This window comes from Peromyscus californicus, unplaced genomic scaffold (assembly GCF_007827085.1).
Source record: "Peromyscus californicus insignis strain IS unplaced genomic scaffold, ASM782708v3 Scaffold_15__1_contigs__length_86483966, whole genome shotgun sequence".
Taxonomy (NCBI): domain Eukaryota; kingdom Metazoa; phylum Chordata; class Mammalia; order Rodentia; family Cricetidae; genus Peromyscus; species Peromyscus californicus.
This window is the reverse complement of record NW_026294447.1, coordinates 24,420,724-24,433,401: the sequence shown is the minus strand read 5'-3', so window position 1 is coordinate 24,433,401 and position 12,678 is coordinate 24,420,724. Positions and strand designations below refer to the sequence as shown.

Sequence of the window (12,678 nt, the reverse complement as noted above, 5' to 3'; positions counted from 1 at the left end):
GGGGAGAGTGAGGAGACACGATCTAAGAGTGAATGGGGATGGCTGCCAGCAACTTTTAATTGAGAAGAGATTATACCGCATAGTTGCACATAGGATTAAAAGGGAGACAAGGGGCATGGGAGCTGGGGTGTGGCTTGAGGAAGCTAGCCTTGACCTTGACAATAGGTCATATGTTAATGAAGGGCCACTGAACTCTTGCCCTTACTGGCCTCAGGCTCTGGATCTGGATTGTAGGCATTTCATCCTCGGGATCAGGTGTGTCTAGTAAATCTCTGATTTCCCTGTTCTTGATGTAATTAGGAGGGAACAGTGGAATTCTTGGTTTCATGGTAGAGGGGATTTTTTTTTCCCAAAGAATTACTTGTTTAGAGAGGCTACCATTGTACACATTATCTTTCATCAAAGCCCACACATAATTTCCCAAAGGGAGGCATTAATCGTGAGAATCATTAAAAATATAAGTGAAAAGGTGCTGGAGAAATGTGTGTGGACTTGAAAATGCTGGAACTTTGTCAAGCAGCAATGGTTGCTGTGTGGTCCAGGCCACTTGGGTGTGTGGGGGTCAGGGAATGGGTTCTTTTCCTTTTACCGTGTTGGTTCTGGGAATCAAACTTGGGTTGTTATGGTTGGTTTTGAGTGCCCTTACCTGATCTCACCTACCCCATTTGGCTTTTTGGTTTTTCGAGATGAGGTTTCTCTGTAGCTTTGCATCTTTCCTGGAACTCACCCTATAGCCCAGGCTGGCCTCGAACTCACAGAGATCCGCCTGCCTCTGCCTCCCGAGTGCTGGATTTAAGGCGTGCGCCACCACGACTTGAGATTTTATTGGCCACAGCTACTTGAGGATTAAGTGGGCGGAGAGGGCGCCACCGATTCAGGCCAGCTGTGTTTCATGAGCCTGTAGGGGATGGAGAACTCACCAGGTTGTGGCCCGTCGTCTCTGGTTTGGTTTCCACCTGGTTGAAGGTCTTGCCGTTCTTCACGCCCACCATGCTTCCTACCACCTCGGGCAGCATGATCAAGTCCCTCAAGTGGGTCTTCACCACCTCAGGCTTCTCCATGAGCCCAGCCTCCTCCTTGGCCTTTCTCAGGGGCTTGAGTAGCGAGTGCTGCTTCCGCTGCTGGCCACGGTCAGGCGTCCCTGTAGGGGACGCTGTACAGCTGCATCAGCGCTCAGAGGACATTGTGTGTGGGCTTTGATAAAAGATTACTTTTATCAAATTTATTTTATTTATCAGAATTACTTTCATTTAAGTAAAAAGGTGCTGGAGAAGCTGGTCCAGGTCCATGCCGCGGTAGGTGAACTTGGGAAGGTCCGCTTCTTCTTCGGCTCCACTTTAGCCATATTGGTGGCTGTGCAGAAAAGGGAGCGTTGGCTTACGTTTGCCCCATTTTGCTTTTTGAGATGGGCTTTCACTTGGGCACCAGGGCCTCACCGATTATCTAGATTGGCTATGCGTCAAGCTCCCAGAGATCCTCCTGACTCTGCCTTCCTGCACCGAGATTGTAAGTGTGCAAGTGTGGTGAGCACTTTAGCAGCTGAATTATATCCTCAGTGAGGATGTTTACTTCTTTGAATTCTTCATGTCTTGTAGGTAATTCCTTAAGAGTCAGGTAAATCATTTGCAAAGAGTTTCTTCCATTCTGCAGGTGCTTCTTTACTGTGTTGATGGTTTCCTTTGTTACGTAGCTTTTTAAATTTTTTATGCAATTCTATATATCATTTTTAAAATTATTTCCTGCTCTGCTGAAGCCCTAGTCAGAAAGATTTCAATCTGAAGAAAGAGGAGTAATAAATACTTAATATATAAAATCACTGGCTTTAGGTAACATGGATATAGTTTGGAGTCCCTATTATTGACTCTCAGAATGCTTTTAGTCATCTGACAATAAATAGATATTTGCTGTAAAACAACTTCTAATTGTTCTCTCATTTCCTTTTGCCCCATGTGTACCTCAGGAAATCTAAGAAAAGTGATTTCTTAGGTCACTTTTCTTAGATTATGTCCTGTGTCAGAGATACCACTTTCTTCTCTTTTCTTTCTTTCTTTTTTTTTTTTTTTTTTTTTTTGTGGTGGGGGAGTGAGACAGGGTTGTTTCTCTGTGGAACAGCCCTGGTTGTTTTGGAACTCCCTTTGTAGACCAGGCTGGCCTCAAACTCAGAAAGATCTGCCTGTCTCTGCCTCCAAGTGTTGGAATTAAATACATGTGCCACCACATCCAGCTTGAAATAGCATTTTCTTGTAGGGAGGAGACAGTTCTTCTGTCATATTGAATTCCAGGGATCAAAGTAGGTCATCAGGCCATTGTCTGCTGAAGCATGTCACCAGCCCAGCTGTTTCATCTATAGTTACATCCAAGTGTGTGATTGGTCTGTTTGTTTAAGATCTATAGCAGATGTGTCCAGCCTGGAGCCAGTGGGCCACTGGGTTGCAGCCAGTGCATCCCAGCAGTTAGCCCAACACAAAATCATGAACTTGCTTAAATGTTACAAGTTTTTTTTTTTTTTAATTACTCATTTAGTTTTAGAACTCACTTGTGTGGTTCTCTGGGATGAACTTTGTAGTATCGGTGTTTGTATAGCAATATCAACAGGTAGAACATGCCTGCTACATGATCCTAAGACTATCATCTTCCTGTTTATTGAATTTAGTTTTGAGGTACTGAGATCCAGTCAGGCATGTATGGGTTAGTGACTGGGAAGTGAAGACCATGCTCACAATTGAGTTCTCCTCTTGTCTTTCATTCTAAATACAGCTGTCACAATTTTGTTTCCTGTTTTAATCTTCATTTTCCTCTTTACTTTTTGGCTTCTAGTTTATAATTCCACTAGACTTTGGTTACACCCTCATTGGCTCATTTTCTTCTTTTTCATATTCTTCATGATGAGAAATCTATGCTTGACAATAAAGCAATATCTTGAAGTTTTTTTTTTAAGCTTTTTAGGATTTTTTTTTTTTATGTGTATGAATGTTTTGCCAGCACATGTATATGTGTGCTACATGAGTATGTGGTGCCCATGCGGTCAGAGAGGGCTTGGGATCTCCTGGAACTGGAGTTACAGTATGTGGGTGCTGGGAGCCCAGGTTCTCTGCAAGGCAACAAGTGCTCCAAACCCCGGAGCTGGCCCTCCAGCCCCCAGCTTCCAGCCCCCATTGACTGAAGACAGTAGTATTCCTGCAGGAGACCCGCTCCACTGGAGGAGTAGTGAGAAGCCCAACTTCTCTTCCCCTGTTAATGAAAACGTCCTACGTTCTGACCAGTGGTAGCTAATTGCCATTTATGGCCATTGAGCTCTTGAAATGTAACTAGTAAAAATGAGGAACTGACTTTTTAATGTGTTTCTGAAAAGAACCCATACGTGGCTACTGACTACCTGTCAGACAGTGCAAACTTCCAGAGTCAGTTTGCGCATTATCGGCGAGTGACTACCTTCCGTTTGCCAGCTGCTCCGCAGTCCTGGGGCAGACAGGAAAGAAATACAGGACTCACAGGGCACTGCCTTACGCCTCCAGTAAGGTTTATTGATGGAAACTGTACTTTTGCTTGAAAGACATGCACTGGATTTGATCAACACATTACATTTCCCAGGGTGGTTGTGCTGGGTTTTCGACTGTTTGGGTTTTGTTTGCTGTGTCCACTGCTGCTACTGTTGTTTTTGAGGAAAATTAAATTGTAATTGATCCACTCAGGTTTTCTAGATTCTGGCAGAAGAATCCCTTTGTGTGTAGAGTCTCTAGTAAGGTCTACTAAACACCTTTGGAGGATGACTATTCCCCTGTGTGAGGCCTTCCCGGCTTAAATGTCATGCTTTCACTAGGAAGTAAAGACATGGACTAAAGGGTGAACTGTGAGACTCGGGGGGGCCACTGCAGCTTCCAGGACAAGATTCTTCTCTCTCTTTTTCCTTGTATAGTTTTTGTTTTTGGTTTCTCTTTTAAATTTGGCTTTGTTTCGGAGGGGAGGTTGCAAGGACTGAGGGCAGATGCGAGGGGACAGGAAGATGTGGATAATGTGAAACCCACAAAGAGTCAATAAAGGTCAAAGATAATAGTCATGTCTTAAATGTATAGTGATCACGGAGTTCTAAATCATTAGTCCTAATTCTACCCTCTTTCCCCCAACATCAGCCGGAGAAAACACCTATTTTCTCGTGATAAACTAAAGCTTTTTCTGAAACAACACTGTGAACCACAAGATGGAGTCATTAAAATTAAGGTAAGGAGAAGAGTGAAATTATTTATCGGGAAGAAATAAAAGTATCAATTGTATAGTGCTATATAAATTTGTAACATTGCCAAAATGATATTTCAAAGATGACTAAAATCGCTCTCATTTTATCTGCAGAGCTAATTTTTAGTACCTTTTAAACGAAGTGTTTTTGTTGAATTGGGTGTTATTTTTAGAATTATTAGGTGGCTCAGTTCCTGCCACTTTTTAATTAGATAAATGATCAACCGAGACAGAACTTGGAAAGTTGTGTCGTGAGTTAACCAAGAGTGGATAGATTTAGAACGATACTCAATAAGTGCTGAAGTGAGACAACCAATCAAAGGCACCCTAGACCAAGTGCTAAGCCGATAGGTTAGATTTTCCTAATGGCATTAAGAGGGAGAAGAAATTTGTGTATCTGAGGCTGGACTTCCTCCTAAGTGCTGTATTATTGTCGCATGTATCATATGCGGAGCTGGGGATTGAATTGAGGGCTTCATGCATTCTAAGCAAGCATTTAGCAACTGAACTGCATCCTCAGCCCTGAAGTCAAGATTTTAGAGACTTTCCATTGTGCATTAAATAAAAAGTCAAAAATAGTAAAATTCATTTTTAATGTGAACTATTTAAATCACATTAGATAAAGAAGCATAAAAAAAAAGAGAGTAAAACATGGTGGTATATGCCAGTAATTCCAGCACTTGAGACAGGAAGAAAGATCATTATTTTGAGGCCAGTCTGAGACATATTGAGACTTTATGTTTAAAAAAAGCCTGGGGGGGGGGGGGACCTGGGTGATATGAGTAAAGCAGGCTGAGAACTGGGAGCCCGGTTCCATGGGTAGAGCTGGTACACGCCGTTTATCCCAGCATGCCGAATCTCCGTGAGTTCCAGGACAGCCAGGGCTACACAGAGAAACCCTGTCTCAAGAAACCAAGAAAAGAAAAAGATCCCGAGTTCAGAACTTCAGCACCCAGGACGTGGCAGTATGTATCCATGACCCCAGTCTGGGGGTGGAGGCAGAGAGAGGAGGATTCCAGAGGTTTCTCTGTGTGCCTGTTTTGGTGCCTGTCTTGGATCTCGCTCTGTAGACCAGGCTGGCCTCAGACTCACAGAGATCCGCCTGGCTCTGCCTCCCAAGTGCTGGGATTAAAGGCGTGGGCCAACCACCGCCCGGCTTGATACCCTTTCTTAAAACAAAAAATAGCCTGTGTAAATGAATTTCACTTTCAGACTTAGGTTTCACACTCCCTCCCCAAGATACCTTGTTGTATATTTGCAGACATTAAAAATATCTTTCAGAATCTGAAATACTTAGGCTCTAGGCATTTCCAATAAAGCATAATCATCCTGTATGTGAGAAGAAACTACTCTGGTCCTCATGTGGTAGTCTGTGTACCAAATGTTAGGTAGGATCACCAATGATCCTCTCAGTAGAATCTAATGTAAAAATGTAACGGGTCCTGATTTAGTAGCAGGTCCGAATCAACAGGGTTTTAGAGGCTAGAACTTGTGTCTGCCAATAAAACAGAGATTGTTTAGTAGAGTTCTTCCTGTTTTATTAATGTTGACATTTTTGTAGCTTGGCTTTTCTGAGACATTTCTGTGAATGGCCTTTTTCTTTGAGGTAAAAAAATTATAATCTGTCCATTAATCCAAATTAGCAAAAAGTCTGGGGTCAAAAATGCTCTAAACATTGTTCTAAACAAATTTTAAGATACAAGGTAAAAGGTAATTCTGAAATTTGGCAAATACCTTAGAACCAAACAAATATGTAAGATTTTTCTTAATTTTCTTGATTTGAAACTTGATAAAAATTTGTATTTCTGCTTTTATTGAGACCAACTTGCTTTAATATATAAATTATTTAAGTCACTGTCCAGCCCCGAAAAAAGAATCCAAATGTTCACTAGTTGGAAAATGGTTGAGAAAGATTTACTGGTGAGCCAGGGGACAGTAATCCAACTGAGGAGACTGAGGCAGAACAGCACATGAGAGAGTAACCTGGGCTTCCCAGAGACTGGCTACAAAAATAAAACAAAAGAGAAAGACATTTATTGGAGTAGTGAAACATCATACTGTGTTTCATAAATAATGTGCAATTATTATGTGCTAAGTAAAAACAAAATACAGGGATTTTTAAATGGCAAGTGTATGACTTGAATATTTTAAAGCCAGGCATGATGGTGCATACCTGTAATTCCAACACTCAGGAGCAGAGGCAGGCTGATGCCTGAATTCAAGACCCAACCTAGTCTAAATAGCAAGTCAAGGCTACTTAGAGCTACATAGTAGTGAGTCCCTATCTTGGATGGATGGATGGATGGATGGATGGATGGATGGATGGATGGATGGATGGATGGATGGATGGATAGGAAAAAAATAAAGAGAGAAAAACTTAGACAAAACTGATCAAAACAAAACTTAAGTAGAGTCTATAGAGACTGTTTGTTAAGAGCTAATTACCAATCGCTGCTCTTGTAGAGGACCTGAATTTGGTTCCCAGCACCACATTGGGTATTTATAACTGCTTATACATAACTCCAGCTCAGGGATCCAGTGAGGACACCTGCCCTCATAGGTGCACACACACACACCCCAATATTAAAAATAAAATAAGTCTAAAAAACAGATTGTATTGAAATAGCTTTTGGTATTCAAAAATCTGTAGAAACATTTTGATATTTTGTGGCAAGGTTGTTTGGTTTTGTTAGGCTGAGTCTCTTGTAAGCGGACCTTAAACTTCTGCTCAGCCAAGAATGACCTTGAGCTCCTGATCCTCTTGTCCTACCTTGCAAATGCGGGTCATACTCGGTTCATGGTAGACTTTTAATAAGTTTCCTTTCTGCTATCTTGCTGGTGAATTATTTAAAGTAGAAAAGGATCACATACACACCTACCTAATGGCTTAGTCTTCAACAGCATGAATAGTGGTCGTACAGCATTTGAACAATACTGTTTTCAGTCCACTAATGTGTTGTCGCTATACCTTGTGTGTTTTTAATGAAGGCGTCATCTCTTTCAACATACAACATAGCAGAGCAAGATTTTTCTTATTTCTTCCCTGATGATCCACCGACATTTATCTTCAGTCCTGCTAACAGACGGAGAGGAAGACCTCCCAAACGATTATCTCTTGGTCAGGTAGGTATGAAAAGGCTAAACTACCCTTTAGCTGTTAATAAAGCACCATTTACAATCAAGGACGTTTGATTCCTGTTACACCTATACCCGTAAAAATAGCTGTTTTGTTCATATAAGAAAATTTGAATGCATGCTCCCTTGACAGCTGCTCAGCATTAAAATTTATGAAGTTTTCGGCATGGATTAAACGTTCTCAGGAGACAGATGTCATAGCAAGATAGTAACAAGCGTACAGGCCATTACTAGGGAAAAACAAATAGGATGAAGTATCCAGAGCCATTCTGGTTAGAAGACTTGAAGGGAGGCCTGAATTACACAGACAAGTTCTAGTGTGGGGTTTGAAGAAGAATGGCCCCTCTAGGCTCATATATTTGAATGCTTTCTCGTCAGGGAGTGGTGACTAAGGTTTCCAAAGCCCTGGCCAAGCCCATGTCTGTGTCTGTGCCTATGGATCTGGATGAGGCTCTCGGCTACTCTTCCAGAGTACCTGCATGCTCCATGTTTCCTGCCTGGAACAGTGGCTAAGACGCTCAGCATAGGGCACAAGGGTGGGCAGGGTTCTCCAGGCACACACACAGTTATAAGAGACTCAGAACATTCATTGCAGAGTGTTGGTAGTTCTTGGAGCATAGTAGATCTGTAAATAGAGCGAAATAGTGAGCAGCGAGGCGGAATGAGTATCCTTGAGGCTGCACTTTGTCAATCAAATGGTTCTAATATTCGTTCTATAATAGTTTGTTTATGTAGTTACTGAAAATAGACTTTAAACCAGAAGTGGTGGCCTAGATCCAAGCACACAGCAGTTTTCTGCTGACTCAGGGTATGTAATGAGACAGAATGCAAGGTCAGTCTTCTTCTTTTAGAGTGGAAAGAAGGGCAGTGTGAGATGAAAAATGTGTCAATTCTGTGCTTGCTTCCCAACTGCCTTTATTTCTTGTAGCAGTAAAGAATTTTCCTTTGTCTTGTCATGGTCATTCCCTAACTCGAGACACTCTGAAAGTGTCTGGAAGTGGGCAAGCTAATACTGTGTGCAGTTCTCAGAGCTGGAAGAAACATACTTGGCTTCTCCTGACCCTGGACTGTCTTCCTTCCCTCATTCTGCCCGTGCTGGTCTGTTCTTTCCTATTGCTAATGCTGGATGGTTCACCAGCGAGCTGCCACGAGCTGCCACGCTTCTAACACTAGCTCGAGAGTATTGAGAGTTAGCTCAGAGCTGCTTGTGCTGTCAAAGACGAAATAGGACAGATCTTCCTTGTCCCTGCTGAAAACCTTCTGCGGAGGGTTCTCCTGTCTTTTCTTGTTCCTGTCCCTCTGGAGTACTTTGTCCAGTCGTTGTGGGTGAAAACTGTTCTTTCTTCCAGATAACCCCCGGCATAGTGACCAGATAATTACTTTTATATTCCTGCTCTGCTCCAGTCGTAATTACCTTTCTCAGCTATTTGGAATTTCCACTAGAATTTAGCCACATTTTGAGATTTGGAAGGCATTTACTTAGAATATTGCACTTTAGCTGTTAAACCCTTTCTCATAGTTTACTCCTTAAGATGTGACTTCCCTATAAACTACCCATGAGGGAAGGGACCAAGTCTATCCTGTTTAACACTGTGATTTAGCACTGGTCTACCATAGCGAGTACTCAGATATTACAGTGAATTGTGATGTTTTGTTACGTTATGGTATCAAGTATAAATGCATATTAAGGAGCTGAGTGTGGTGCAAGGGAGAGGCAGGATGATTGCAAGTCTGAGGCTAGCCTGGCCTATATAGAAAGTTCCAGGCCAGCAAAGGAGCTATATAGCAAGAATCCTGCCCCAAAATAAAATAAAAATTTGGCATTGATTAATATTGACCACAGAAAATCCTTCTGACGTGTCTTTCATATTTGATGTTTATATCATCTAGTTTATAAAGTAATCTTGAGGATTTTTCTAATGTATAATTTTTTTGGCTCTTGATATATTACACAGTGTTGGATATTTATTGACTCATGTTCTACATATTACTATGATTAGAATTGTTAAATATTTATACTAAAAGCAGAACTCATTCTAGTATTTTAAAAAGGTATAATTGGCCAGGTGCTGGCAGTGCACACATTTAATCCCAGCACTCAGGAGATAGAAGTAGCCGGATCTCTGTGAATTTGAGGCCAGTCTGGTCTACAGAGTGAGTTCCAGGACAGTCAGGGCTGTTACACAGAGAAACCCTGTCTGGGGCGCGGGGGAAGGTATAATTGGTGTGAGTTTTGTTGTTTTTTTTGCCATGCTGGGCATTTGAACCCAGGGCTTTGGAATGTTTTATGTGCTAGGCAGGTATTCTACCACTGAGATACACCCGCAATTCCTGGTAGGGGCTTTTGATATTCATTTTTTTTTTTTCCCCTTACTAGGCGAACTTGGCAGACCATCAATTTATATAGTTTGTGATTTACCACTTGTTTCTTGGCTTATTCTTTAGGAAGACAACATTGCTAGTAAACAGACTGTTGTAGGGTGTCGGAGCAAAGCCACTAAAGAAAGAGACAAGCCTTTGAAACAAGAAGAAATGAAGGCACTAGGTGAGTTTAACGCTCTCTCCAAACACTGTTTAAGGTGAAGAAAGAATGTTTATCTCTCTGGGCCCAGTGAGGAATGTTTCTGAATGAGATATCTAGTTTTTTAATTTAAAGTGTAAGCCCCCTCTGCCCCCAGATAACTGCCTTTTTCTTTCCTTCTTTTTTGGTTTTTTCCTAAATGGGACTTACTCATCTCTTCAAAGTATATCCTATTCCCTAGTAGACTGCTTAATGCTAGCTTGGGCTGAAGTGGTTTCAGGATTTAGAAGCTGTGGGAGGCTGCTGTATCTTGAGTTATATATAGCCTTTACAACACTGCCTCCCAGCTTGACGGTGCATCTGAAGCTTGTTCACATGAGAATTCTAGATGAATACAGACCTTAAAAGTGGATTACTTGATTGTCGTTCTTTGTACATGTTCTAGTGCCTTTGCTTTCAAAGCAAGGTGTGTTTGTTCTGGTGTGGGTAGCTTAATGTTTTATCCATTATCTATCAGCTCCACAAAAATTGGTGAGTCTCTGCCAATCTCATTTAACCTAAATTATTTTAGGGCCTCTTTTGCTAGATTTGGAAAAACAAACAATCAAACCAGAAACCCGAACATCTGTTTGCCTGTATATGGTTTTAAATTTGACCCTCCCCACAGCTTTTGAAAAGGCTAAACTAAAGCGAGAAAAAGCAGACGCTTTGGAAGCAAGAAAAAAAGAAAAGGAAGATAAAGAGAAAAGGAGAGAAGAATTGAAGAAAATCGTAGAAGCAGAGCGACTGAGGAAAAAGGAGGAGAAAGAGAGACTTAAAAATGAAAGAGAAAGGGTAGGTGCTCACTCGAATGTGCATCAGCGGTGGCATCAGCGGTGGCGGTTCTTACAGAGGGCACAAATTCGCATTCACGTCTCTGAATCATGCGTAGACCCCTGAGAAAACAAAATCAGTTTTTCTCCCTTTTGCTTTAGAAATTTTAATGACTCTTTTAAGGTTCAACATATTCCTGTGTGCTTTTACACTTCACGATCATCCATATGTAACTCCAGTTCCAGGGTTTTTTCTTTGTTTTTGAGACAGCGTCTCATAACCAAGGATGACCCTCCAGGTACTGGAATTTCAAGTGTATGCCACCAAGACTCGTTTTATGTGGTCGTGAGGATCCAACTCAGGAGCCATAATTGGGCAAGCACTATACTGGCTGAGCTTCCCAGCTTCAGTGTTAGCAGTTCTCAGGTGATGTTGACACTGACTAATAGATTTCTTGTAACAATTTTTATTAACCTTTCTTGTTAGGAAAGAGAGAAATTACGTGAAGAAAAGCGAAAATATATGGAATACTTAAAGCAGTGGAGTAAACCCAGAGAAGATATGGAATGTGATGACCTTAAGGTATGAACGTGCAGTGTTTGACACGGATATATTTAATTTGTTCTATGTGGCTTTGCTGCTAAAAGTTTGGTTGGGCTGGGCATGGTGACACATGCATTTAATCCAGCAATTGGGAGTTAGAGACAGGTGGATGTATCTCTGCAAGGTTTGAGGCCAGCCAGATCTACATACTGAGACCCTATCTCAAGAAACAATTTTTGGTGGATTGTTTTTTTTTTTCTTTCTTCAGTGAGATGGGTCACACTGTGTAGTCCAGGCAGCCTGCAGCTCCCTCCGTCTGTATCACTCTCATGCTGAGATTGTAGCCTGTAATAGACACTCAGCTGAAATGTTTGTTTCTTGATAGAAGCATATTTTCCTAGTATTTCACTGAAATGAAATAGCCACTTGTACAAATGTTCCTTCTTGGCTTCCCTGGGTTCCATTGTTAGTTTGTCTTCAGAATCTGAGAATGATGGAAGATGGTTTTACTAGGGGATTGTCAGAAATAAACTTCAGCCTAAAGTTATTTTTTCCGAGAAAGGAAATGTCCTTTACTCATAGTTTTCTCCTATGGACTCTGGGATAGTAAAACTAAGTTCCTGAGGTAAATGTGGTAACCGTCCAGCGCTGAGGGCCACTAATGCACATAGGACAGTTTTACCAGGTAAAGAATATGTTAGGATATGTATTCCTTTAACTTTCCTGCACCTGGTTCACATATTCCATGGATTGTTTCACCTTACAGGAACTTCCAGAACCAACTCCAGTGAAAACCAGACTACCTCCTGAGATCTTTGGTGACGCGCTGATGGTTTTGGAATTCCTGAATGCATTTGGGGAACTCTTTGATCTTCAAGATGAGTTTCCAGAGGGAGTAACCTTAGGCAAGTACTCAAGTTACCTGTTGCTGCGTGACAGACAGTCAGAGCTTTAAAAGCAAGCATCTCTCACAGTTCCTAGGGTTGGTGGACATAGCTTCTCTTTGAGAATCTCCCATATGATCGCAGTCACAATGCAAAACTGGGATCATATGAGGCTTGACTAGTTGTTTAAGATGGCTTCTTTATGTACATGCCTCAGTCCTCTTCATGGCCCTCCCACTTGGAAACGTACATTGCTAGGCTTGGAGCTGGCACATCCTTACCTCTGCCTCCGTGCACCAATGAGAACAGTTAGAGACTGCCTAGAACTCAAGGGGTGCAGAGGAGACCCCACTTCTGAGTGAGCAATGCCTGCTTCTGATTTATGACTAATTTTCCTGTGTGTTTAAAAGCTTTGTCCAAACATTGATAAAAGAATCTAATATAAGGAGGGATTTGAATCAAATTTAAAGTTTTTATCCAATAAATTTTTTAAGGTGCATATAGAAAGCCTCCAAGACAGAATTGCATTGACATTCTTATTTTAATAAG

General features: G+C 41.6%; 1 protein-coding gene across 4 annotated transcripts in view; it reads left to right on the top strand.

The window, feature by feature from the left end:
• Baz1a (bromodomain adjacent to zinc finger domain 1A) overlaps positions 1-12,678 on the top strand; it is a 90,360-nt gene that overhangs the window by 43,521 nt on the left and 34,161 nt on the right. For all 4 annotated transcript variants that reach the window (XM_052738533.1, XM_052738531.1, XM_052738534.1 and 1 more), the window contains exons 6-11: positions 4,131-4,218; positions 7,222-7,356; positions 9,814-9,913; positions 10,557-10,723; positions 11,189-11,284; positions 12,012-12,150. In XM_052738533.1, the coding sequence (XP_052594493.1) occupies positions 4,131-4,218; positions 7,222-7,356; positions 9,814-9,913; positions 10,557-10,723; positions 11,189-11,284; positions 12,012-12,150 (725 nt within the window). The remainder of the gene's footprint in view (positions 1-4,130; positions 4,219-7,221; positions 7,357-9,813; positions 9,914-10,556; positions 10,724-11,188; positions 11,285-12,011; positions 12,151-12,678) is intronic.